This window comes from Podarcis filfolensis, assembly GCF_964270895.1.
Source record: "Podarcis filfolensis genome assembly, chromosome: 3".
NCBI classification, from domain to species: Eukaryota; Metazoa; Chordata; class Lepidosauria; order Squamata; family Lacertidae; genus Podarcis; species Podarcis filfolensis.
Genome location: NC_139606.1, coordinates 99,071,416 through 99,099,153, shown reverse-complemented (window position 1 = coordinate 99,099,153; position 27,738 = coordinate 99,071,416). Strand labels below are relative to the sequence as shown.

The window sequence follows — 27,738 nt, the reverse complement described above, 5'->3', positions numbered from 1 at the left end:
TTTAACAAACAGGTCATGTGGAAAAGCCCCATGTTCTAGTCAGATCAGCAGCACTGACTAGACCCATTGGGTGATATCCATCTACACCTCATTAGCAGTCTAAGAAATGTTCTCCTAACTGCCACAAAGCTATGGCCATCGTTTTCTGCCTTGGAAATACATTACAGAGGGTCAGGCCTGGGCAACACACCTGGACAGGTGACATTGACAGCTCCTGATGCTCCCTACAACAGGATGATGAAGAAGAATTTGGACTTGATATCCTGCCTTTCACTCCCCTTCAGGAGTCTCAAAGCGGCTAACAATCTCCTTTCCCTTCCTCCCCCACAACAAACACTCTGTGAGGTAAGTGAGGCTGAGAGACTTCAGAGAAGTGTGACTGGCTCAAAGTCACCCAGCAGCTGCATGCGGAGGAGCGGGGAAGCGAACCCAGTTCAACAGATTACGAGTCCACCGCTCTTAATCACTCTTCTTCCTAGGGGATAGATTTTGTCTGTTAAACTGAAATGTAAGTGCCACTGAGGCTTTGCAATATATTAAATGTATTAAATCAATTAGATCTGTTAAAGGAGATTAAAGCACTAAATGCTTTAGAAATAAAATGCAGTTACCAGCCTTGTCACACATATCCCAAGCATCCACAATAGAAAGCAAAGGCATGACAAATATAATTGATCCAGTTATTGTGCTCATCACACCACCCAACTAAAAAGAAAGTGTTATTTCAGATACTGCAGTTGTCTACCCTTTGTGTGTTTCAAAAATGCAATGCAATGCTTCTTTCCATAGCGTGGAGGGTGGAGAGTACTGCCTGCAGCTGAGCTGCCATGAAACCCTCCCCTCAAAAAACATCAATAAGAGACTGTGCATTTGTGTGCATGCATGTGCTTGCGTGTATGTGTGAGTGATAGAGGCTATTCGCTTCTCCTCTCATGTAGCAGTGTCACCACTTGACAGTCCTTCTGGTGTTCCCATGGCCTAGAGTTCACCTCCTAAAAAAATGAAAAAAGCCATTTAACATGTAACTAGGGCACACTGCTCTAGTCTGAAACAGAGACAAAGCAGTACCAACCAATTACCACTGAAGTTTGTCAACGTACATGGCAGAAACAGACACTCCAGCAGTTACCAATTTCACTTCAAAATACTGAACTGCGGAGGCAGCAGCTGGAAATGGCCTGGATTTTAAATTCTACGTGAAGGCAAATACAATAATTCCACCCTGGGTGGAGTTGTTTTTTAATCTCTTTTAACTATTTTATTATGCTAGCTTGATGAATTTATAAATTGTTAGCTGCCCCATGTAGATATTTGAATATTTTAATTGTTGACATAACCCTTTCAGCTAGGGGCACATTAAAATTTATTTTGAATGTGTTTAAATAGCTAATAAAAGTTTCCATACAGATGTTCAGGACTAAGCCCACTGTAGAAGTGCGCTCAGAACATTTTAGGCTAAAGCAGAATTTTCTCCCCAGATCTAGTAAAGAAGAAACCTGTTCTTCCAGATTTGTTTAAGTCACAAAGCTGAATTCCTTCTTGTTTATTTCTTTAAAAATGAAATAAAGCAGTAATACATTTGAACAGATACAGATGCACAGTGCTGCAGAAGGCATAGTGAGGGTGGAGAAGTGAATCCCACTTGAAGAATAATAGAAGGGACAAATAAGAAGAGATAATTGGCATTTGATATGGAATCAGCACAGAGGGGAGCCGAGGGAAGCAGCACTTCTTCGTAGTAGAAAAACCTGTATCAACTCCCATTTTCAGGTTAATCCACATAAAGCTACATAACTTCTTTACCTCAAACAGAGATGTCTTCCTGGGTCCTCGTCTGCCAACACACAACTAATGTAAGAAACTAGGCAATCATCTTTTTTAAAAGAACAAAAAAAAATTCAGTTTCACACATTCTGGCACAAGCGCATGCCAAACATATTCTACTGCTGAAAACTCACTTCATTAACAAAAAACAAAAAAAGCTAACCACTGCTGGCATTCTTATACAGAGCACATTAGCAGAATATCTGCATAAGCAAAGTCACATGTTATCCATATTAACAGCAATCACTTCAACTCGGGGAGTGGGGTGGAGTGACTATTCTAAGAAAGTCTGAGGAGTTTCATACGAAATGCTGGTTTCCAGCAATTACATACTGCAAGAAAATATAATTAGATAGACTTGCAAAATGTTACTGCTTCGCTTGAAAATATCTGATTTGTATCACCTGGAACAAAACACTATTAGAAAACACACCGTTATTTTTTTTAAAAAAAATCAGAGCAGCTCTACATAAACTAGTGTCACAAGCAAAGAGGGTGGATAGATAGGGGAGTGGTCAATTACTGGACATCCTATATTCTTTGAAAGAGCCATTTCCCTCATAAGGAAATGATACAAGATCTGAGTTCTTTTTCTTTCCTCCTTCTTAGTGACTAACTGTTCACAAGGCTTACTCACCTGAGCTCTGCGAGTGCAGCTTTCTCCTGATTGAGGTGCAGTGTTTGAGGATGGGGACATTCACAGGGAAAACAAAATGCATATTTACAAAGCTATTGTACTACCAACCTTACTGTATGCTTGTGAAACATGGACCACTTACAAACGCCTTGAAAGATTCCATCAACAGTGTCTCTGAAAAATTGTACACATCACTTGGGAAGACAGGCAAACTAATGCCAGTGTACTGAAAGAAGCAAAGATCACCTGTTGTAGCAATGATTCTTCAACATCAACTTCGTTGGACTGATCATGTTGTGTGGATGCCTGATTATCGTCTACCAAAGCAACTACTCTATTCCAAACTTAAAAATGGAAAGTGTAATGCTGGTAGTCAACAAAAGAGGTTTAAAGACTCTCTCAAGGCAAATCTTAAAAAAAAAGTAGTATAAACACCAACAATTGGGAAATACTGGCCTGTGAGCACTCCAGTTGGAGAAAATCCTTTACCAAAGGTGTCATGGACTTTGAAGCTGCTTGAACTCAGGACGAAAGGGAGAAACGTGCTAAGATTTGGCAAACCCTCATCGTGATCAACTCCGGCGTCCCCACTGTGGAAGGACGTGTGGATCCAGAATTGGCCTCCGCAGTCACTTATGGACTCACTGTTAAGACCGTGTTCGTGGAAAGCAAACTTACTTGGCTACAAGTGACCGCCAAAGAAGGGAAGAAGACTAGGCTTACTGAAATCAGCCCAGCCATCTTGTTCTTGACCAAGTAAATTACATATTCCAAATAAGTTCCTGAAAATGGAGCAGTATTAAAAACCACTTCTACACTTTCCTCCAATTTCAAAATTATATGCTCTGAAACTCATTTCCGTTTTCACCGCGAGCAACAGGAAAAAAACGTTTTACAAGGTGGTAGGTGTGTCTACGCAGCCTAAAGCAGCTGCACTAATTTAAATGTGGGAAAACTACAAAGATTCAATTTACGTAAGATATATCATCAAGTTTAAACAAGACAGGTAAATGGTTTTATTACCCATGTTACATAATGTAAGAGGGGGAAAGCTCTAAACAAATTATGTTGCATTCAGGCAGATGTTTACAGCTGGCATTGGCAATGCAAGGGAATATTTCTCTTCTTGAAAAATTGAAGCTACTCACATGTTGACAGAAACTATATGGCTTTGAATTGTAAATTTTCCTACAGGCCCTTGGTGATTTTTTGTTTTAAAAACGGCCCATAGCTCCCAAACATCTGAAGCCCAGAGTCTAGTGGTCAGATTCATGCCCTTACATATGTCATCTCTGCATAACCAGCGCTATTTTTCTAGAAAATGAGGTGCTGGAACTCACAATGAATGCCTCCCTTGTCCTCTTATAATGGCAATGGCGCCCACTTGAGAGGTGCTGGAACTGAGTTCCGGCTGGAAAAAACCCCCTGAGCATATAACATTACCCGAACAAGTTTCCTTCATTCCAAATGTCACAAAACCAAGAGGCGGAAGCACCACCAGATGAAAAAACGTATCTCAAGGGCATGTTTCAATACTGTTCAATTCCACCATGATGCTCATTAAGTGTTCAACTCCAGAATGCACTCAAACAAATTATAATGGCCACTGATGAGATAGAACCCCCAGGCTTATGGAGCAAATGTTATGAAGATTGTTGGAGACTCAGATGTTTTCAAGCTAAAAGCAGAAACACTGGAACTGACAGGTAGCAGGCTTATCCTAAGGAAAACTAGTAACAAGCCTCTACAACTACATGTAGATGTTCACCGCAGCAACTGTTTCGGCAGTTGCATGACACAGCAACCTTGCCTATACTAAAAAATGTCAGGATGTGACCAGTGCTTACCTAGAGATGACCTTGGAACCCCACATATGCTGCTTTCAGTTCTGCACAAGAAAGGCCGACTATAAACGCAAGTAATAAATTTGCAAAACAATTTATTGAAAAATGACCCTGCCCTTAGGCAAAGTGGATGTTCTGACCCTTTTCAACCTTGTGGCAGCCTCATGTCATCCCAGTTTCTCTACTGCCTTGAAATCCATATTCAGTGCATAGCTCATTTGTTTTTAAAGGGATGTATTCAGCTCCAAACAGAAAGAAAGAAATAAAAATGGTTAGCAGTTCAGGGCTCCTTAAACTAAGGTTCCCAGTGACAAGAAAATACCATTTCATTCCAAAATCCATAAGAACCCTTGTAGCTCAAGGTTCATCGTGTGGGAGTCAGAATATTACTTGGCTCAACTCTCTTTCTAGAATTTTGTTTCTAGATATATACATTATAAGGGAACAGAAAAGTTATATATTCTGTATGACATGCATTTCCTTATCTTTGCATTGGAGAAATAAAAGAGTACAGACTAATTAAGGCATGAACACTTAAGAACTGTTTTCCCTTAAGGAAAGTGGTTTCATAGAATTTGCCCAAGGAGTCAGAAAGACACTGTGTACAGTGAGGGGGGAAAGTATTTGATCCCCTGCTAAATTTGCCCGTTTGCCCTCTGACAAAGAAATGACCAGTCCATAATTTTAATGGTAGGTTTATTGTAGCTGTGAGAGACAGAACAACAACAGGAAAACCCCCAGAAACCCAGAAGACAAAAGTCCCTCACTGTATCTCCCCCTCCCATATGGCACAGGATCATTACCCTTTGAGATTACAGCCTTCCACACCCATGGGATGGCTTGCAAGAATGGTTGTGAGAAGACCTTTCAGGGCGTTTCCAGGGCTAGTGCTCTAGGTTGTACATTACAGACAGAAAGCACAATGTTTAAATGCAAACAGAGAAATCGGCACTCTTCTACGACATCCTTTCTAGGTGCTCGACAAATACTTAAATTTGTTCTCTCATACACATTCGCATGTGCTTACTCAGAAGGATGGATAAATCCATCCAAAAAGTTATCCCCTTCAAGGTAAGCCAGATTTTTGTGCTTAATGTACTTGACAGCGTTCCTTCAACCAACTAAGCCATCAACCTCCCATGTTCCCAGGACATAGTTGAAAGCCTGCCAGTTTAGCTGGATGCACTAGAAAGGCTCACATAATTCCAAGTTGTTAAAATAATATTGTAGGTAGTATTTAAAATAAGGACAGAAAGAGTGCATGGGTCACAAGCCCAGGACTGAGCAGGCAGAAACTCTTAATGAAATATTGAGCACTCATAAAGAAATAAAAATAAAGACTACTTTGTTCTTTTCTCTAGGGGTTAACACACACATACACCCATGATGTGAAGACCCCCATTAACAAGCTTTTAATCATGAGTTTAAAAGACTAGGAGATCATTCCCTTCGTGTAAAATGACCTCCCCATTGAGATGGATCTCATCCCAACTTTGTATTCTTTCAGACACCCATTCAAAAACCCATTTCACCAACTCTTTGCAGTTGTCTTGGGTTGTTGTTGTTTTTTATTTAATTACAGGGGTACCTCGCAAGACGAATGCCTTGTAAGACGAAAAACTCGGAAGACGAAAGAGTTTTTCGTTTTTAGAGTTGCTTCGCAAGACGAATTTCCCTATGGGCTTGCTTCGCAAGACGAAAACGTCTTGCGAATTTGTTTCCTTTTTCTTAAAACCGTTAATACCCAGGGCACATTGCTTGAAGAGGTGCAGTTCCGTGCTTTGCAAGACGAAAAATTCACAAGACGAAAAAACTCGCAGAATGAATTAATTTCGTCTTGCGAGGCACCACTGTATTCTACATAATGTGTATGTGTGTGTATCTTTATGTTACTTTAGTTTTTTGTAAACCACCCTATAATCATCTTTGGTAAAGGACGGTATAGAACTCTCGTAATAAATAAAATGTACATAATGTGTCCTCTAAGTGTGTCTTTCATCTATGGCACCTACAAAGGTTGTGCTAGCAACTAAGAATTTGTATTTGGTAGTTATATTCACAACCTCATGTTTCTCAACCAGATCTGCTAATTAACATAATATTTTCAGGGATATTTGCAGGAGTGACCTGCTGTATATATTTTTCTGACACAAAACCAAAGCAAATTTCCTAACACCACACCATGCATTCACAGAGAAGGTTGAGATTTGAACCCAGCTCGCTCAAGCTCAAAGTCCAACTTACTAACCCCTGGCCCACAGCAGTACAAGACATTTTGCTAAAGGGGTCACAAGCAGTTTTCGGTCACAATAGTGCCAAGACATTCCCATTCTTACGCCACTGTATTTCCGCAAAGCGGATACAAAAATGGGCATAAGTTACAGAGTTGGTTAAGATTCCTTGAAAGAAAATAAATAAATGGCTTCAGCTGTGAAAGCTAGCTTGCAACATATGCATTTATACCCTCCCTCTAGCACTCTAAGACTTCAGCAGTTTCCCACGGCTTACATACAGTTCTTTACTTCTAATCTCAAGCACAATTTTTCAGCAATTATCTGTAGAAATGGATTTGTTTGATCTCATAAGTTTCCACTAGAAAGTCCAAATTCAGAGGACAGCTGTGTCAAATATTTCAAACTGCAAGAGGCATGGTAGGAAGGTATTTCTGCCTGCACTGTCAGGGCACCATCTGCAATAACGTTTCTGACATCCAGATAACAATGACAGGAGGAATTATTAATGAGGCAACTGGCTCTGCAAAAAGGCTTACTTCACTGGGAAAACACATGCTCACAATAGCTGTGACAATTTATTCTCAGCTAGCTAATTAGCTTGAAGAATTTGCAGCTTTCCCAGCAAGGTATTTAAGCAAATGCACTTACACAAGATTCCCAAGGCGTTAAGAAAACATGGAAGCCCATACAATTACTGTTAGCAGGTACCAGCTAGGCATAATAAAGTTACACAACAATAAACTGAAACTGAATGCATAAAAAGATAGGAGGAAGGACCTATAGTGCTGCAAGAGAAGAATGCTCATATAGGTATGCATGCCTGGCTTATGAAGCCCTTACATTAGCTACAGTAAGTTCAATATTTCTGTGAGAAAGTTTTCTACATGCAGACGGAACTATCCAATCGCAGCTCAGGATTTTCTCTGGACACGATTCTTCTGCAAACAGAATGATTATTATTGCACAACCATTCTGTTAGCACGTCAAAGCTAAACATTTGGGCATCTGCCCATAAGGAAGAGAGAGCATTGTTAAAATGTGGTAAGCTTGCAGTTAAAGTACAGTTGTACCTCGGAAGTCAAACAGAATCCATTCCGGAAGTCCATTCGACTTCCGAAACATTCGACTTCCAAAGCTTGGCTTCTGATTGGCTGCAGGAAGGCTGCAGGTTTTTGATCCTTTGGGAGCCAAAATGTACAAGTTCTGGGGCGTTTGAGAACCAAGGTACGACTGTAACTGCTATAAGAAGATGGAGGGAGAGAAGGAACTGGAATCACCCTTGATGCCCTGATACCAATATTTAGTTGCAAGGACAAGTGCTGCAAATATCAAAGGGCTAGAACCGTTCCCAAGTGTATCGCACAATACTTCCCCCAACATTTTTAGCAATAAGTTTCGATAGATTCAACGGAGGCTTCAAACACAGCTGGTACAGGATAGTGGCTAACAGACTGTGTGGTGACTAATTAATAGTAAAAGCTCACTGTGTGATCTTGAGCCAGTCCCCTAACCCACCACACAGAGCTATTGCAAGAATAAAATGGGGTGCAGGGAGCTGTATGATGCCATCAGATCCATGGAAAAAGGGCAGGAGAAAAACACAAACAAATAATAACAACAACAACAATAATAAAAGCATGCAGATGTGGAAAACCAAAACATTCCAATCATTAGCTATTTATAGGGAGCTTTAGTTGTATAAACATCTGCAATCTTGCCAGATCTTAACCTAGAATATAGCTACGTATGTTTGAACAGTTTGTAGGGTTATTCAAAATAAACCCCAACAACGCTGTCCTTTCATAGACAATGCTCTCCACCACTTTGGCCAATTCTTTAAGTAGCTCATCTTACCAGTAGTGGTGACAGCAATATAAAGGTAAAGGTAAAGGGATCCCTGACCATTAGGTCCAGTCGTGACCGACTCTGGGGTTGTGGCGCTCATCTCGTTTTATTGGCCGAGGGAGCCAGCGTACAGCTTCCGGGTCATGTGACCAGCATGACTAAGCCGCTTCTGGCAAACCAGAGCAGCGCACGGAAACGCCGTTTACCTTCCCACTGGAGCAGTACCTATTTATCTACTTGCACTTTGACGTGCTTTCGAACTGCTAGGTTGGCAGGAGCTGGGACCGAGCAACAGGAGCTCACCCCGTCACGGGGATTCGAACCGCCAACCTTCTGATCGGCAAGTCCTAGGCTCTGTGGTTTAACCCACAGCGCAATATACCTCTCCATTATTGCCTGGCAGCAGAGTGAGGGTAAGAACCATTGTTCTCATTCCTTTGTAGCTTGTCTACATGGTGACATAAAGCCAGATCAGAGCAAGGCCATTGCTTTCTGCATTCACAGCACCATGAAGTGCAGTTGTTAATGTTGCCTGGACTGCCAACAGGTGATGAAGCAAGGAAGAGCCCGTTTCTTAAAACCGTTTGTCCTCCAGAAAAAGCTTCTGCGATGAGAAAAATGTCATTTTAGAAAATTTGGCTTAGACCAGAAGATTTTAAAAATCAAATAAAACTCACAAATGAGCATATTGAAACAGAGCTCTGGGTAAAGGACAAGACATGATCTGATAATGCTTGCCATATGTAGACTCTCTTCACAGCAACAAGAACCAACAGCACAATTATAAATGGAAGAAATACTCACACGAGCGATAAGGTCTTAAAAATCATTTCCATGCAAGAACAAGTAACTCAGTGGTGATTTTATAACCTTGAATAAGCATATTCTGCCTGTGTGTGTGTGTGTTTAAAATGTATTTTCTTTAGGCATACTAGGAAGGTAGGAGGGCGGCATTTAAAGGGTTGACCGAATACTATTGCTCTTTGATATGCTGATCAACCTCAACATTGGAATAAAGATGCTCATAAATATTAACTATCATCTTTGCATGAGTCACCCGCAGGCAAAATACATTCTTTTTAAGAAAAAGGAATGGAGCCATTATAATTTCATTCTGCGTACTTTCTTGATCACAGGGTTCAAAATGCCCAGGAAAATTATTTGAGACTGGATGGAATAACAGGCAGGGAGCCAGATTTAAGCAGCATACTGCTAATTATGGTTCACCGATTTGGTTCAGGCAGATGCCCCAACTGCCAGAATAAACATTTTAAAACCTAGAGGGTTAGGCTCACGCTCAAGATCATTTCAATAAGTAACATTTTCCAGAAAACCCAACAAGAAAGTGTTATGGGTTTTAGTGTAGGGCTGCAGAACTGAATTTATACATTGTGGTGTTATATGTACTTCAGACAAAGAGGGAGTATTTTGAAATTTATTTCCCCCTTATCATAGCTTTTAATACAGTACATGTGTACACATGTTTTCCTTCCGAAAGATTGTAAAGAATCTCCTTTTTGGAGGAATGTTCACTTTTTCAGCTATTAACTGTTTTTTATGGGTTTATCTGTTAGCACATTTTCATCCCATCTTTCTTCAAAAAGACTTCAAGGCAGCTAGCAAGCTTAACCAAAGTTTTCTTAAATAAGGAATGTCTATACAATACAAACAAACAAAGACTGACTGCAGCCATCCAATCTTCCCAGGAGAGCAAGTTCCAAATCTTTTACAGTGGTACCTTGGTTCCCAAACTTAATCCATTCAGAAGTCCGTTCCAAAACCAAGGCACGTTTTCCCACAGAAAGTAATGCAAAATGGATTAATCCGTTCCAGACTTTTAAAAACAACCCCTAAAACAGCTATTTAACATGAATTTTACTATCCAACAAGACCATTGATCCATAAAATGAAAGCAATAATCTATGTACAGTGGTACCTCGGGTTAAGAACTTAATTCGTTCTGGAGGTCTGTTCTTAACCTGAAACTGTTCTTAACCTGAAGCACCACTTTAGCTAATGGGGCCTCCTGCTGCCGCTGTGCCGCCAGAGCACGATTTCTGTTCTCATCCTGAATCAAAGTTCTTAACCCGAGGTACTATTTCTGGGGTAGCGGAGTCTGTAACCTGAAGCATATGTAACCTGAAGCATATGTAACCCGAGGTACCACTGTACTGTACTATAAAATAAGACAATAATGTAGATGGTTAAAAAAAAAACTTACCTGCACTGATGATAGTCATTGTTTGGATGGGGGGCTTTTACCCATTTCCACAGTCACACAATCAATCAATCAGTAGCTGAACTGGGTTCCAGTCACAAAAACAAGTCACAAAAACGAAGTCACAAGTCAGGGTCTCATAAAACGAAGAACAAGTCACAGTCACAAAAACGAAAAAGCCACACAAACAAAAATGCAAAAAAAAACCCAACCCAGCAAAAACAAAAGCACCAAATATCAGCTCAGAACACTGCAATCAGAAACGGAAGGCTTCATTTACAATGGGGGGGACACAAATTAGCAGCACAACAGTCAAAACAGAAGGAAGAAGGCTTTAATTATGATGCAGGGGGACACAAATTAGCAGCGCAACAGTCAAAACAAAGTTCACAAACCGGAACAGTGACTTCCGGGTTTGCAGCGTTCGATTTCCAAGTTGTTCAAAACTAAGATGTTTGAAAACCAAGGTACTGCTGTATATGAAACGTGACTACGTTATTGTCTTGTTAAGTCTATTACTGAAGATACTTTGCAGTACCACTTAGAAGCTGTCTCTTTTATTTTTGGTGCTGCTTCCTTCTCAGCCCCCCACTTCCAAAGGTACATCTGAACATGTATCACGTCAGCACCCAAGGACAAAGAAGAGCTCAGGAGCACTCCCAAACTAACAAATCTAGAAGAATGTCATTTCATTCAGCACAAATTTAAATAGGAAGGCCCACAGCTCAGCGGGAAATGACCTATTTTGTGTACATAAGGTTCCAAATTCAATCCTCAGCATTTCCGGGTAGGGCTAGAAGACTTCTGCCTAATACCCTGGAGAGCCACTGCATAGACAATATCTAACTAGACGGACCAGTCGTCTGTCTCAGTATAAAGATTCAGTATCAGCAGAAATACCTTACTACCATATCTCACATTGTAGTAGTAGTAGTAATAATAATAATAATAACGCATTTAACTTGCATGATCACAGCTTTATCCACTTGGTTGCCGGCCATCCGCAACTGCACTAATTAAACGCATGTAAGGCACAGAGCATGTAAGGCACAGGGACGCGTGTGGCGCTGTGGGTTAAACCACAGAGCCTAGGACTTGCCGATCAGAAGCTCGGTGGTTCGAATCCCCATGACGGGGTGAGCTCCCGTTGCTCGGTCCCTGCTCCTGCCAACCTAGCAGTTCGAAAACACATCAAAGTGCAAGTAGATAAATAGGTACCGCTCCGGCGGGAAGGTAAACGGCATTTACGTGCGCTGCTCTGGTTCGCCAGAAGAAGCTTGGTCATGCTGGCCACATGACCCGGAAGCTGTCTGCGGACAAATGCCAGCTTCCTCGGCCAATAAAGGAAGATGAGTGCCGCAACCCCAGAGTTGGTCACGACTGGACCTAATGGTCAGGGGTCCCTTTACTTTAAGGCACAGAGCTTAAAAGCTCTTTCCACACTGGGTTTTCATGCAGGGGCAGTTTTGGGGTGGTTCTGGCTATATGCAATTTCAGCTTTACGCACAATCCCCAGAACCTAACCCCCACTCAGTTTGCAAGTCATCTGTATTAATTACCTGTTCTTCGCCCTAAGACCCCAGAGCAGCCATCAACAATTAAACCACAATGTTAAAAATGGTTCATGTTAATAACGGAACTATTTAAAAGGTATATCATTCCAAACATGGAACTTATAACTTATCATGTGGTTAAAGCACCTTGCCCAAGAATAGAACACAGGGAGACTGGCCAAAAATTCTCCAATATGGTGGCAAGTTTTAAACTAGAAAGGAGTTTTAATGGCTCTCTTCTATTAATCTTTAGCCTACCTTGGCTCTCCATTTGAAAGACACAGGTAATAAATGCAGTCACTATAATTAAGGTCACCATGTATGGTAAGCTAGTATTATCATCTTAATATTGCAGGTGGGGAAGTGTGATTTGCCTAATCCCACCCTGTGAGTTTACAGCTGGCATGGGATTTCAACAGGGGAGAGGAGCCTTTCTGGCTCTCAGGTCACCCCAGCCACTTCTGAACACTCCTGATGAATGAGAAGGAAAGCAGAGTCTGCAAGACACATGAGAATCTGTTCAACTGCTGATTCCTAATTTAGGAAGATAAACCTTCCTAGGTTTGTCTTCCTAGATTGGGACTTAGTATACACACACTGGGGGTAGTTCGGCAGAACATTCACTCAAGTTCCTGAATTTAATTCACTACTGCAAGAGTAGAAGCTTGGGGAGGAAATGGGAAGGAAGCAATTCTACAGAATCACAAAACACCAGTAAAGCAATCACATAATTGGTCCAGAATTTAAAAGTTTGGCTTCTCAAAAGACTTTGACTTAGTGAGGATCTACCCCTCTTCCCCCTACCCCATTAATAATAATAATAATAATAATAATAGGCAACTGACCTTACAAAATCCATAAACTCAACCTAAGGCAGCAGTCCCAAAAAGCATGGCATGCATTTAATTAAGTCCCATTACACTCAAGCAGGCCTACTTCATAATGAAGGCATATACCCATGTCTGGACAGCAATACTTCAGACTGCATGCAGCTGGTGCTGCACACAGAAACATGACGTTTTACTGAAAAGAGCAGTAGTCTGACACCAGGTATACAATATTTTGTTTGTTTGTTTGAACTTTGTTTGAACACAAGGACTTTTGTGTGTGTATGAAGGAGAGTTAACATGTAAACTAAGGGTACACTCAGTTATGCCTTGCTAAAATACTGGGTCCATACCATTAACTAAGGCTAGCACTAGCTATGCACGTCTCCAGTTTCAACAGGACTACATGACACATCTGAGGTCATGTCCCTTAAGATCAGGAGCTGGTCGGTGCTCTTTCTGTATGCCCAGCGCCAACATGTGTATCTCTATTCTTGGGATCTTGCCAAGTAAAAAAAGAACAAGCTATATTTGTGACCAATTCTTACATAAAAAGATAAGCTGATTTATGAAATTCGGTCTGTGGAGATTAAAACTGATCACATGGTTGGAAATTGAGGAGGGAAAGAAAAGGTGAAATTCTGCATGGACATTCCAAGGTTATGCAGGCGATAAGCTTCTCCGAAGCTATGGAACTATCTTCCTATGAACGCCAATGCAATATTTTTGCCCAGATCAAGAGTTATTAGTAGCTTATCATTAGTAGCTTATTAGAAGTGATAAAAACAGAAGAGGGGGGGTCAAGCTCCCTGGTGACTGGTTAAGTTGGCTGAAACTGATGTGAGCTGGAGTTCAACAACATTGTGGGGGGGGCACAGACTCCTCATCCCTCAATTATAATTCAAAAAGCAGAAATGTTTCAAGAAAGGTTGCACTTCTGCAAATACAAAACCCGAAGAACCTGTTCACTAGAGGCTGAAGTGAGAAGTGTGAGGAAGCTACAGTCTGCAGACTTAGATTCTATTCTATTTGCACCCACTTCCCCTAGTCCTGCTCAGAGACCCAAGTCGTGATTATTTGCCAGACAAATGGTCCAAGCAGTGAAGTTCCTCAGAGAACGGAAAAATAATTTTAAAGTGTTCTTTAATGGCAGGGGGTCACTGCTGAGATTTAACCCTGCATTAATTCTGACCTCTTGCTCAATTGTAAAAGGCAATGTACATAAATGTGGGTATGCACTCATTTCTCCTAGTTAAATAATTTTAAAGTGTTAGTAGCTGCTCCAGATCTGTTGGGGTGGAAGCAGAGAGATAGGAAGGCCTTGCTTACATGTCACACAATCCAAATACAGTGGTACCTCAGGTTAAGTACTTAATTCGTTCCAGAGGTCCGTTCTTAACCTGAAACTGTTCTTAACCTGAAGCACCACTTTAGCTAATGGGGCTTCCCGCTGCTGCCGCGCCGCCGGAGCACGATTTCTGTTCTCATCCTGAAGCAAAATTATTTCTGGGTTAGCAGAGTCTGTAACCTGAAGGGTCTGTAACCCAAGGTACCACTGTAGTTAATGTTTAAGTATGACTTAACACAAATGAGAAGTGTGGTAATACACTCTGCTCAAACATCACTGCTTTATTTCACCCTGTAGAGAGCAACAAACCGCAAGCCTTGGTTTCTCGTGCTTTATGAACACGGGCTCATGGTTTGCTTCTCTCCAAAGCATCAGTACGGTTTAATCTCTGCTTGTGGTTTGAGGAGAAATATTGACTAGTTAAATGTAAACTATGGTGTGACGTTCAAACACAGCCAGTGGGCACTACTCATGGGCACTACTCAAGAAACATCCACAATGATCGTATCTAAATTCTGGCTGCCAGTCAAGCTGCTGGGAGTTTATTCCATCTTTCACAAAAAGCATCTGAAGAACTGCAAAAGACTAAAACAATCTGACCCCACAGCAATATGGGAAAATGAACATACAGTATCACAGGAAACAACTTTTGTACAATACACTTTATTCTCCAGCAAACTACTGTCTGCACACAGTCAGTTAGACAAGTTCCTTCCTCAGGCATCTATTTCAGAGAGATAAAGTAGCTTTTACAGTGGCAAATTATGTCATGTGGTCAGGTCACTCTCAGTTCCTTACAATGCGGAAGGAAGATTTAAGGCTCAACATGGGCAGGCAAGGGAGGCTGAGGCCTTTCTCATCCAGCCTACATTTTCCCACCCAAAAGCATTTCTCTCCCATCAGGGCTCCATAATCAGAGGTGAACTCCAAGCAGTAGCAAGAACAACTGTGGAGTAGAGATTCTGAGGAAGGAGTGCAAAGCATGGGCTGGAAAAGGGGTGTGATGTTGCATCTCAGGCTGTGCTTTTACCCCATCCCACATTAAAGGCCATTGGAAGCACAGCCCCCACTTTAAAGAAAACCAGCCCACATTGGGTCACACTAAAGCATCACATCTGCTTGCATCCTAAACCTTTTTCAGCAAGGCGACTGGTGAGCCGGGAAAAGAGCAAAGACATGTGAGGCCCTAGACAAAAGTGAAAACACTATTTAGCTTCATTGCCTAAAGGCAAATAACAGGTTCATCCACGTTAACTCCCATGCCATAATCTCCAACCCTATGCACACACCAAGCAGTGCAAGTACTGGATGCACAGGAAAGCAGGTGCACCAGCCAATTAAACCTCTGAGAAAAGAAGAGCAGAGAGAGATAAGCACACTGTACACCTCAACCAAGACTGCCAAAGGATTTAGTTTCGTTCTCCAGGCAGCATTTTACTCCATATTGTGACGGGTGGTGTTTGTTTTTGTTGTTTCTTTTTTTTTTTTTTTTGCCAAAGATACAGGCTCGGCGACAGCGTGAGGTGCCACCCCACGCTTTTCCCTTTGAAACGCCCATTTTCAACCAAATGATAACGAGATCTAGACCATGCATGTCTCCCAGCGCTTTCCTCAAGGCTGGGTGGGGGGTACGCGAGGGGCGTGGGGGAACAAGATTTCTGTCTTCTTCGTCGACACCCCCTCCCCACACTTCAGTCAAGGGAGGGAAGGCGGCCCCGTACCTCGCGAGGCAGACCAAAAGACTGACACGTTTCCCTCCGCAGGTTCTCTTTCCACACAATCCCCCCCCCCAAATAAAAATGCACCTCCTCACCAAAATGCATTTCCTGGAAAGAAACGAAGGGTTTTTGCTGGGCAGTTCGGGAGGAGGAGGAGGTATCGGGGGACGAGCAAGCGAAGATGGGAAGTGCATCAAGGTAACCATACATGTCAACCCTCAAGAAGAGGGGGGGGTCACAGTAATAAAAGATCAAGGCGAAGAAGTGCGGTGCGTTTTCCTCCTCACGCACACACGCCTCCACCTGAAAAATCCCGGGCCGGGGGGCGGGGAGTCCATACCTCCCTCCCTACCTGCTTCGAGCGAGGCACCCCCGCCCGAGGGGGCAGCGCGGCACCTCTCTCCCTGCTCACCCTTCGAGGGGCATCCAGGCGCCCCAACTTACCCAAACTGCCGGCGAACCCGTCCATCTTGGGCGCAGAGGAGCCCCGCGCGGAGCCGCTGTCGTCGCTTGGGAAGAGGCGGCGGGCGGAGTGAGGGAGCAGCTCATTCACCGTCGCGGCGGCGGCTGGTGGCGGCGGCAGCAGCTACTCCCTGGGTTCCTGGGGCAGGAGCTGCTCGCCTCGCCTCGCTCGCCCTGCCCGCCTGCCGGCTGGGCTCTCCCAAGCCGCGGCGCTGCTTGGCTGTGCGGCTGTCGGGCCACCCGCCGCTCCTGCTCCGCTCGCAGCTGGGCAAGGGCGACGCGCGGCCGGTACCCGCTCGCCTACCCGCCTGCGCGCCCGCTCGCTCGCTCCTGCCCTCGCAGCAGCTGCTGCCGCTCTCAGGCCCGCCCCGCAGCAGCCCTCTTTGCTTTCGCGCTTCCGACTCCGCCCCACTTGGCAGCCGGGGCTTCCCCTCCAGCGATGGTGGCGCTGCGCACGCCGCGCGGGGGTGGGGGGAGGAGGAGGAGGAAGGTCCGGGGCTGGCGCGCGCGGGAGCGCGGGGCCGAGCGGAGCCTGGAGAGCAGCGCGCGCGGGCGCCAAAACCCGGCTCGCTCCGTGGCCCCAAGCGCCAAGTGGGCCCGCGGTCTGTCTTGCTACAGGTTGAATTTTGTCGAGTAGTATGTGGCAAGCAAGCGCCAGACCATTAAGTTGCAGTCTCGGTGCAACTGTGAAGTTGCTGCTGTCTTCTGATGGGTGTGTCCTTTGCTCTCTTGCTCGGGAATAAGTCGTTTTGGGGGCAAGGCGTAGGATAGCGCAGCTGTATGTGGAAAAGAAGCCCCTTGGTCTCAGGCTCACGTTTGCTTGCTTGCTTGCTGCATATATAAGGCACCTTTTTCTCCAAGGAGCTCAAATGTGCAGGCACCCTGCTGAGCAATTTCCGTGAAATTAACCAGACTAAAATGAAAAACACCTGAAATTTATTTATAGGGTGCCATCTATGTCTTTCTTTTGTTATAAGAATTTTAAGGTCCTATATATTAAAAAAAAAATGTTCATAACTGTATATATAAACCACATGTCTGAAACCCCACAGATTAGGTCCTGAACAAATTGACCTCAAATATTTCTCTGCAAGGTCTTTGGCGATCTCTCGTAGCTGAGTAAAATTGTCTTCCATAAACACGATCTTAAGGGTGAGTCTGTAAGTGACTGGAGGCCAATTCTGGATCCACACGTCCTTCCACAGTGGGGGACAGAGGTTTCCGGGCCAGAGTTAATCATGGTGAGGGTTTGCCAAGTGGGTCTTCCTCTTGCATCCTGAGTTTCTCCATTGCTTCCTGATTTCGAGCGCCTTCAAAGTCCATGACACCTTTGGTAAAGGCTGTTCTCCAATTGGCACGCTCGCAGGCCAGTGTTTCCCAATTGTTGGGGTTTATACTACATTTTTTTTAGATTTGCTTTGAGACAGTCTTTAAATCTCTTTTGTTGACCACCAGCATTACGCTTTCCATTTTTAAGTTCGGAATAGAGTAGTTGCGTTGGAAGACGATCATCAGGCATCCGCACAACATGACCAGTCCAACAAAGTTGATGTTGAAGAATCATTGCTTTAACACTGGTGGTCTTTGCTTCTTCCAGTACACTGATATTGGTTTGCCTGTCTTCCCAAGTGATGTTTACATTTTTTCAGAGACACCGTTGATGGAATCTTTCAAGGAGTTGGAGATGGCGTTTATAAGTGGTCTATGTTTCACGAGCATACATGTGCTTAAGGGTCCTGCCAAAAGGCGCTTTACACTCTAAGTCGTTTTCAACCAGTGTGCCATGGCACCATGGGATGCCTTGACTGATGGACAGGGGTGCCACGGGCAACACTGGCCTTTCTCCCCCTTTCCCTCCCTCCTCTGATGCCCTCTTGTTTCTCTGCCTCCCAACGTCTTGCACAGCTGTTTGTTGCAGCAGCCCTGGCTGCAAGTTCCCCAGGTGAATGGTGCCTATGGGGCTGGCCAGAGGGTGCTTCCCTGTGGGGCAGTGTGAGGAGGCACCTCTCTTGGGGGCAGGGGGGCACTCAGAGACTAGAGCCAGCAGCTGCGGATGCCCAGAGGACTCCCAAGGAGAGGGGAGAAGAGAGGAGGCTGAGGGAACACTCCCCAAGGGAGGGGGTTTGAAAAGGGGTGAGGGGCTGCCAGCTCTGCAGGCAAGGGGTGACATAACTTGGCTCCTGAGCCCCACAGGGGTGCCACAGAAAGAATGTAGTTGGTCAAGGGAGCTGTGGACCAAAAAAGGTTGAAAAATTCTGCTCTAAGGACAGACACACAGGAAGGGAAAGGTAGGGGTCAGCAGGAAGAATGTGTGATTATCTTAGTGGTACATATTTTTTCCTCATAATTTGTAACAAATAGAGTATAATTTACATCCCATCTTAACCCTCTACTGCACAAAGGCATTGTATCATTACATATTGAAAATCATAGTAATATACCTGAATGCCTTTGCTAATAATAATCTCCTATATAACTTAAGGGGACATAATTAGGGAAGGTAGTTCATTAAATTACCTAAAACAAACATTAATCACAACACTGCAAATGAAATATTTTATTTCTACTTATTGCTTCTATCATGCTATTAGGAATCCAATTTGCTCACCAAACTCAGTAGTGCACAAATTTCGTTCATGTCAGTGCGTTCTAGGAAATGTTCCGTGACATTTTGTGGATTCTTGAAAATGGTTTCTTGAAAATGGTTTCCAGAATTTGTAATGTATTATAATGATACAGTTGGGATTTGCTGATGGCCAGAAATATAACTGTGTTCCAAGAAGTAGACACATTTATGAACGATGGGAATGTTAATCGCTGTTAACCACGGAGTTTTCTGCACAGTCAAAACTTGTCCAAAATGCTTTTGGATGTTATTCCCCGAGGTTCTCTTGCAATGACAAAAATGCAGTTGGTCATCTGCACATAATGGATTTTTTTTTGTTCCATTTTTAAACCACCCTTCATCAGTTGAGATCTCAAGGTGGTTCATTAAAATAATAAAATTTCAATATATAACCATTCAACAAGTGTTAAACATTTTAAGATAAACATTGTACCAACACAGCTGCAAATTGACCTAAACCTTGAATTTCCATTTTTTTTAAACAGCTGACCAAAAAGACACATCTTTACCTGAGGCTGGAAGCCCCAGATCATCTGTACCTCCAGGGGGAAGGGAAGAGAGAATTCCATAGTTGAGGTGCCACTACTGAGAAAGCCCTGTCTTTCTGGCTACACCTGTTGGCAGGACAATGAGAAGGGACTCCCCTACCAATCTAAGGACCTAAGCTGGCTGATACAGAAAGAGGAGCTCCTTCAAGTATTTGGGTACCAAGTTATTATGGGCTTTACACACCTTGAATTCAGCCTTGTTAACAGACAGGTAGCCATGTAGATCCTATGGAATCTGCATTATATGATTTCACATGGATGCACTGGTCAGAATTCCAGCGGTCATGTTCTATACTAGCTACAATTTCCAGACCATCTTCAGCAGTAGCCCTACAGAAAGCACATTACAATGATGTAAACATGAGGTTACCTGGGCATGGATTAGTGTGGCAAGGCTACGCCAGTGGTCCAGGAATAGCCATAACTGCTGAGACAGATGTAGCTGGGAACAGACACACTGTGCTACTGATGCTATCTGGCTTACCAGTGGCAATGCTGGATGTGGGAGTAACCCCCTTTCCCAGTTATGTACCTGCTCTTTCAGAGGGAGTGTGACTGGAACAGTACGGAAACCCCAATTTTCAGACGTGAGAATCGCTCACCAACAGCGCTGCCATCTTCTCAGGGTTCAGTTTCAGCTAACTGGCCCTTATCCAGCTCATTGCTTCCTACAGACACTGTTTCAGCACCTGCACAGCCTCACCTGGTACATATGTAATGGAGATGGGTTTCATCTACATATGGGTTACATCATGCTCCAAAGCTTCCAATGGCTTCATAGTCATGTTGAATAGCATGGGGAACAGAACAGAAGCCTACAGGACTCCACAGCAGAAATCCCCCAATCCTAGGAACAGTCCTGCAGGTAGGAGCAGAACCACAAAACATCCAACTTCAAGCCCCAAATTGGGACGTGTGTCTTCTGAATCAGTCATGTGGCCAGCGTCTTGCTCTTACCCCCCCAAAAAAGCGGCACCCAAAATGGCCGCCATGATCTTGCACGAGAAAATGGGATGTCCCAATTTTTCCAGGGCACTTGGGCGGTATGAAACCACTGCCTCCAATTTCAAATTTTGAACGCTATCAAAAGCTGCTGAGAATTCAACAAGATCACACTCCGCCATCACTTTTCTGATGCAGATCATTAACCAGGGCTGTTTCAGTGCCAAACCTGGGCCTTAAACCAGATTGGAATAGGTTGGGGAGACTTGCTTAGCTGTGGAGCTGAATGGCCATGATGATACTTGTCCTCTTTTGGGAAAATAAACAAATGCAGGTCTGGCTATATGTATGACTCCTTCAACACGGGAGGGAAGAATATATGTTTAAAATGCATCCTGGCAACAAGTAACATGCTCATTCTCCCACAATGCCTGGAGAAGTTTGGTGTTGTTTTTAACCTGCTTTTTATATAAACTTCTTGACTGGCAAGCTTGCAAGGGTTTTGTGTGGGAGAAGAGGCAAGACGGACATTCAGTGGGTGGCATGGTTAATAGGAAAGAGGAAGTTAAGACAGTTTCTTTTATGTAAAAGCCGATTGCAGCTGGGGTTTAGAACTCGCTTCCAGAGCACCTGCATGATGTCACCAGCTTGCTTCTTTCAAACCCCTGCTCAAAATCCACATTTTCCGTGAAGCCTTTGGCTCAGTTCCCTAATTGCCCTGAACTATTGTAGCTAAGCATGTGTAACTGAAACAATCACATTTTCCCTTCCCAGTTCACCCCTGTCTCCCCTTCCATTCCCTTTCTCTCTTGCTTCTTCTGCTTCTCTTGTTGAATTATGAACGCTATATAAATCAATAAAATAGTTTCTCTCATGGAGAAAGCTTCAAGTCCTCATTAGATTTCTACCTGCAAGGGTTTGGTTTTGTCTTTATGGGGGGGGGACATTCAGAAAAGCACCCCCTACCTGAAATTTGAACTGGGGCAGCACTAGAAAGACTGGATCATGTTGATGCACATGTGAAAAAGACCTGAAGGAATCTCTGTGTGTGTATATTCTCTTCATAGTCTACAGAGTGTTAGCAAACAATGCAAGGAGATTAAATTAAATGGAACCGAAGTCAAACATGTACGAAGATGATGTTAAACAGAACAGAATGATGATGCAGCTGTTCTGATGACAGTTAGCTTTTCTCCTGACAAGACCAAGATATGACTGGCAGGATTTGGCTGCCATATCACAGGAAGATTGTCTAGTCTGTCTGTGTAAAGTATAATAACTGTCCAAGGGCTTCTATGGGGAATTAAATGGGCGATGAATAATGCAGGTCATCCTTTGTCAGTCTCCCTTTATGTCAATCTCCCCCCCCCCCACTTTGCACATTCTCCAGGTCAATCTCCACAACATTTCTTGAATTAAGATGCAGGGGTAGCAGTGACTGGGGGTGGGGGGCGGACACTTATGAAATTTTTCAAGGAGGTTAGTTATTTTAAAAATCGGCAGTTTTGCTGAATGTGAACTTTGATCATGAGGAACTCGCATAGCCTCACAACACCACTGGGATATGTTGAGTGCAGAATACCATAAATAAGGCTTCAGACACATCACATATTTAAAGTGCGTAATTTCAGCCCCCTGCCCCAGAATCCTGGGAATTGTAGTTTACACAGACCTATAATTCCCACCACCCTTAGCAACGATACGATAATCTTTATTGTCATTGTCCCATACAAAACAATGAAATCGAAAAATCTACATCAGACATTCACAACAAACAAACCTGCTATCCCAGCTTGGTTAGCCCCCTAAAAACTCTGATACCCCATAATTAAATACAATATACTCCCATAAAGACTACCTTACACTGCATTTAAAACCCAAATCGCGTTTGGATAGAAACTGTTTCTCAGGCGGCTGGTTGTAACCCTGTACCTTCTTCCAGAAGGCAGAAGCTGAAAGAGATCATTTCCGGGGTGCGCACTATCCTGCACTATGTCTGCAGCTTTCTTATGGCACCTGGAAGCATAGATTTGATCCAAGGTCGGAAGGGTGCAGCCAATTATTCTCTCTGCAGTCTTTACAACCCTAGACAGCATTGTTTTTTCCCTAACCTACAGTTCCCCAGATTATTGGACAGGGGAGGAGGGTTAAATGCATTAGATGTTTGTTGTATACGCAAAGCCTAATGTCTGCACTACCTCATAACTTAAATGAAGCCTAAGGGAAATTTAAAATGCTTATTTAATCAATTATGTATTGTTTGCATTTATAGCCGGACATTTACTAAATAGCTTCAGGACCAGTTACAAAAAAGCATAGCTATGAAAATAATAAATTGCAGGTCTTTTTTTATTTCCAAGAGCATGAGACATATCATGATCCTTCTGGGGAAGTTTGTCCATTTTGGGTCCCCACCCTGCACTCAGCTCTCGCCTGTGGCTCCTCAAAGTTGTCAGCATGGAACAGCGGCCACATCCTGAGAAACAGCTTCAACTGGCCGGCTAAACCAGGTGAGGGTAGCCAATGGGTCTCAAACCCTCAGTGAGTTAGGGTCTTCAGCTGCATGCAAAGACAGGCTCCAGTGGATTGAATGGACAAGATCAATAAGGATCCAATGGCCAAGAAGCCAGTTTCTGCATGTGCTGTTGAGTGAAATGCTTTCCTTTGGACCACATCAGTGAGGACAAGAGTGGGGTCTTGTCATCTGGGCACCCCAGGACCTCCATACACACTGTCCAGGCTTGCACCCTGGAGAGGTCACTTCAGTGCTGCTAATGCAGCAAAAATAATGCAGGAGGCAGCAGTTACGAGTTACTTGTTTCTGCAGCCACAGCAGGCGCTGTGATTCTCCAAAGGTTTGACTTCACCCTCTTGAGAAGATGGATGCCAGCACTAGAAACACTGAGTATATGAGGCTCCTCCCTTAACTGCCACACAACAAGTCATATATAACAGAAGGAAATATGGGAGAGCAGGTTCTTTTCATCAGTTCAGCTTAGAAGGCAGCAACTATTGGGTTCTCCTGTCACTGAACTCTTCCCATTCCTGCTGGTCATTAACAATACAATAACTAGTTAATGTAACTAAGAACTAATGGTATAGCTTTCCCAAAAAGCTGGAAGAATTCTTGCTAGGTTTGGTGGGAGAAGATATTAAGAAGATTGATCAAAGATTATATCTATTCAACAACAGCAGCTAGAGTTCTGATAGCTCAAAAGTGCTATCAGAAGATGCCGACAATAGGAGAATAGGAGAATGGCAGATAAAGCTGGTTGAATACGCTGAGATGGCTAAATTGACACACAGAATTTGCAATCAGGAGGAGACAAAGTACCAAAAAGAATGGAGTAAATTTTTGATTTATATAAGTGAGAACTGTACAAATTTGAAAACGGCAGGATTGAAGTAAATCTTATGTCATGTTGTAATATTTAATTAAAGAAACTGTGAATTATAGAATGGAATAGGAAAACTGGTGGAAGGGAAGGACGGAAGTCAACAGCTCTATGGAGCATAAAGTAGGATACGTGTAATAAGATTTGATGTTTTATTGGTGTTGGTGGGTGTTGGTGGGTGATCTTAAATCTCAATAAAAATATTTTTTATAAAACAGTAACTAAGAACTAATGGCTGAGTTCGCTTTTTCCCTTCTCCCTCCCTCTCCCTTTTCCTTTCATGTCATCTCTTCTACCTTGTGAGTCTGAAGGCGGGGATTGTCTTATTTCTGGCTTGTAAGCTGCTTGAGAGCCCTTTTTTGGCTGAAGCTGAGTAAAAATGCTTCACTAAACAAACAGGAATTAAGTGCACTAGTCAGTTTTTTACTCCCTATTTTTTTCCTGCCAGGAAGGCTCAAAAGGCCTGGCTTCTTTCCTCTGTATTCTCTGATTCCTATGGGTAGTGCAACCTTTCCCAGAGTCCATTGCTTCCAAAGTCAAGTGTTGATAGAGTGCTGTCATCTGTGTAGGCAATGTTTTGGTTTGTTGGAATCTCCTCCCTGTCCACCCCCAGATGGGGACAGAAAATTAATGGATATTTCCTTCCATAAGCATTATTAGCAAACCACTGGGGCAGATCATCAGTATCAGGTCCTGAATTAACTATATCCACCCAAAGGAAGTACATCATTCAGGTATCATATCAGTTACTGGCAGCATGGTATAGGAATGAATTTATATATATGATAGCTTACGACTCTGGAATTGTGCCAATGCAAAATGATAACTTAGATTTTCCTTGATGACTTCTTCATGTCAGCTTTCCTCTGTTCCAGGCAGCCAAATTGCTATTGGAAACATGGAAAACATGGGGTCACCCCAGTATAGCAAACTGCTTTCCATGAGCGCTCATTCTTAGGAATCCCACCCAGGTTTTGCAAATCTCTTTGAATGCTGCAAAAACCCAAGGGAAAGCAAACTCATTTTTCATCTCTCATTTATTGTAAATTCAACATCGTATCTGAGGATGACAATCATTCATTTTAAATTCTTCAAGTGCTTCCATGCTTTCTCAGGGGAAAACAGGCATTTAAGGATAATTTATAGTCATAATCCCTAAAGGAGTTCATGTATGGGGCCCAAGCTAAAGGTTTCCTAATTGTACATTTTGAGAAATGCAATCAGTTCTCAAAAACGACATGTCCAGCAGTGAAGGGATTCATTTAAAAAAACACCCCAGACCCATCTTTTACAGCAGGATTGGGCAAACTATATCAATGGACCACATCCATCCCATCTAGGCCTCCCCCAGTGGTTGATACTGGTGCCTTATGCAGCCATGGACATGCGGAAAAACATGCCACATCTCTTGAGGGTTACCTTCTGGTCAGAGAGAACGAGAAGAACAGTCACCCCTTTGCCAAACAAGCCAGATGTCTCTGGAGAGTTTGGGCTGGCCGGGGATGCCTGAATGATTTACTATACCTGTTTCAAAGGGGAAAGGGAAGTGGCCATCCAGATCCCCACTGCTGATGATTGGTGTAGGGCTGGCATCCTCCCAAATGGACCAAGGGCAGACAGGGAGGGGGAGAAAGTAGGCATAGGGAGTTACCTCACCTCAGAGTAGGGACAGGGCGAAATCCAGCTTGCTTCGCAGTTTTGATGCCAACTTACTTAATTCACACTTCCTGAAGCAAACCAAAATCCCATCTTTCTATATGTATTCTTCTCTGAATCTTGCAAAGCAGGTGAAAAACAATCTCTGTACTAGTGGGGAAATATGCATGAAAATGCATGCATTAGTGAAAATATGGTGCAAAATGCTTCACATTAAGGCAAAACTTCTTGGAAAGCTATATATTTCAGATAAACTTGCCTATGAAAATGTGCATCTTAGGAGGAATGTACGTGGGTAAATAGGTGATGAGTTTTTGTGAGGACTAAAAAAATTAAAAATAAAGGGATGCAGAAATGTGGCAAGATTGGGAAAAGGATGAACTGGAAGAATCTGAGACTGGCAGATTCTTCTATCCCTACCCTGGACTCAACTGTACCAAATATAGCCCCTATGTTGAAATATTTGTCTATATCTGTTTTACAGTATCTAATTCAGAAAGGTCTACCTTTCTGACATATAAATCAATCAGGTGGAACATAGCAGGTTAACTTTCCTAACCTCTGCTAGGAACTGAAACACACAGAAACAATTTCTTCCCCAAGCTCTGTGAGGATGTGTTCATGAAAAGCATTAAAAGTACTCAATAAACTATTTACGGCATGTTCTTCATTGAAAGAAAACAATATGAAAATGATGTATTGGTGGTGCTTAACCCCAGTAAAATTAGTAAAAATGAATAGAACAAGTACCGATATATGCTGGAAATGTAAAGAAAAAGAAGGTACCTTTTATCATATGTGGTGGAATTGTAATGTAGTTTTAAAATTATGGGAAATGATATATAATGAAATGAAAAAAATGTTTAAAGTAACCTTTCCTAAAAAAACCAGAAGCTTTTTTAAACTAAGATTTATAGGCACCGAGATGCCAAAAGATCACAAGAAACTGTTCATGTATGGCTGCTCGGATGTTGTTAGCCCAGAGATGGAAGGAAGAGACAATCCCGATCAAAGAAGAATGGCAAACCAAGTTGATGGACTCTGCCGAAATGGCAAAATTAACTGGGAAGCTCAGGAACCAAGAGGACAAGAACTTTAAAAAAGAATGAGAAATGTTCATAATGTATATACAAAATCATTGCAAACAGGTCAAAAACATTAGCAGGATTCTAAATGCACTTGTAATGTAATAGAAAGTACAGATAACTTAGGAAGGTGAAAAAGTGGAGAAGTATTGATACGCAGTTTAAAATAGAATTAAGAGGACCCATCTATGGGATGGGGGGATGTCAGGAGATCCAGAGTAATCTCAACATATGGGATTTGTCTGATCTTTTGATGTAGGTTTATTTTTATTTTCCCCCTTTCCTTTTTCTGTTTTGGAAAATCAAATAAAAAAAATATTAAAAGAAAGTACTCAATAAACTGAGGTTCTGCCCCTCCCCAAAGCCTGCCCCCTGTAATGTCCTCTTTTGGGGGGTAATTTCACCTGTGATTTCCCCAAAAATGCTCCACAACTTTAGGGGGCAATCTCCTTAAAAAAGCTCACTTTGGCTGCCCCCTCCTCAACAAAAATCCTGGTTATGCCCATGGATGCATTCTATAGTTTCTTCACTGTGTGAATAAGTACCGTATTTTTCGCTCTATAAGACACACCAGACCACAAGACGCACCTAGTTTTTGGAGGAGGAAAACAAGAAAAAAAAATATTATGAATCTCAGAAGCCAGAACAGCAAGAGGGATCGCTGCGCAGTGAAAGCAGCAATCCCTCTTGCTGTTCTGGCTTCTGGGATAGGTGCGCTGCCTGCATTCACTCCATAAGACGCACACACATTTCCCCTTACTTTTTAGGAGGGAAAAAGTGAGTCTTATAGAGCAAAAAATACGGTACTTCCTTTTGTCTTTCCTGAATCTTCCAGCGTTCAGCTTCATTAAAATGTTCACGAGTTCTAGTGTCATGAGAGAGGGAGAAAAACATTTCTCTAGCCACTTTCTCCATGCCTCGCATAATTTTTATTAATTTCTATCATGTGGGCTGCATTTAACTCATGGGATGAAAG

General features: G+C 42.9%; 1 protein-coding gene across 5 annotated transcripts in view; it reads right to left on the bottom strand.

The window, feature by feature from the left end:
• EML4 (EMAP like 4) overlaps positions 1-16,945 on the bottom strand; it is a 158,119-nt gene extending 141,174 nt beyond the window's left edge. For 3 of the 5 annotated variants that reach the window (XM_083605011.1, XM_083605014.1, XM_083605010.1), the window contains exon 1: positions 16,493-16,893. In XM_083605011.1, coding sequence (XP_083461137.1) covers positions 16,493-16,517 — 25 coding nt within the window. In that variant the 5' untranslated portion in view covers positions 16,518-16,893. Of the gene's footprint in view, positions 1-16,492 lie in introns of all 5 variants that reach the window. The other 2 variants (XM_083605013.1, XM_083605018.1) reach the window with 2 other exon arrangements.
• Between the last annotated feature and the right edge of the window lie 10,793 nt (positions 16,946-27,738).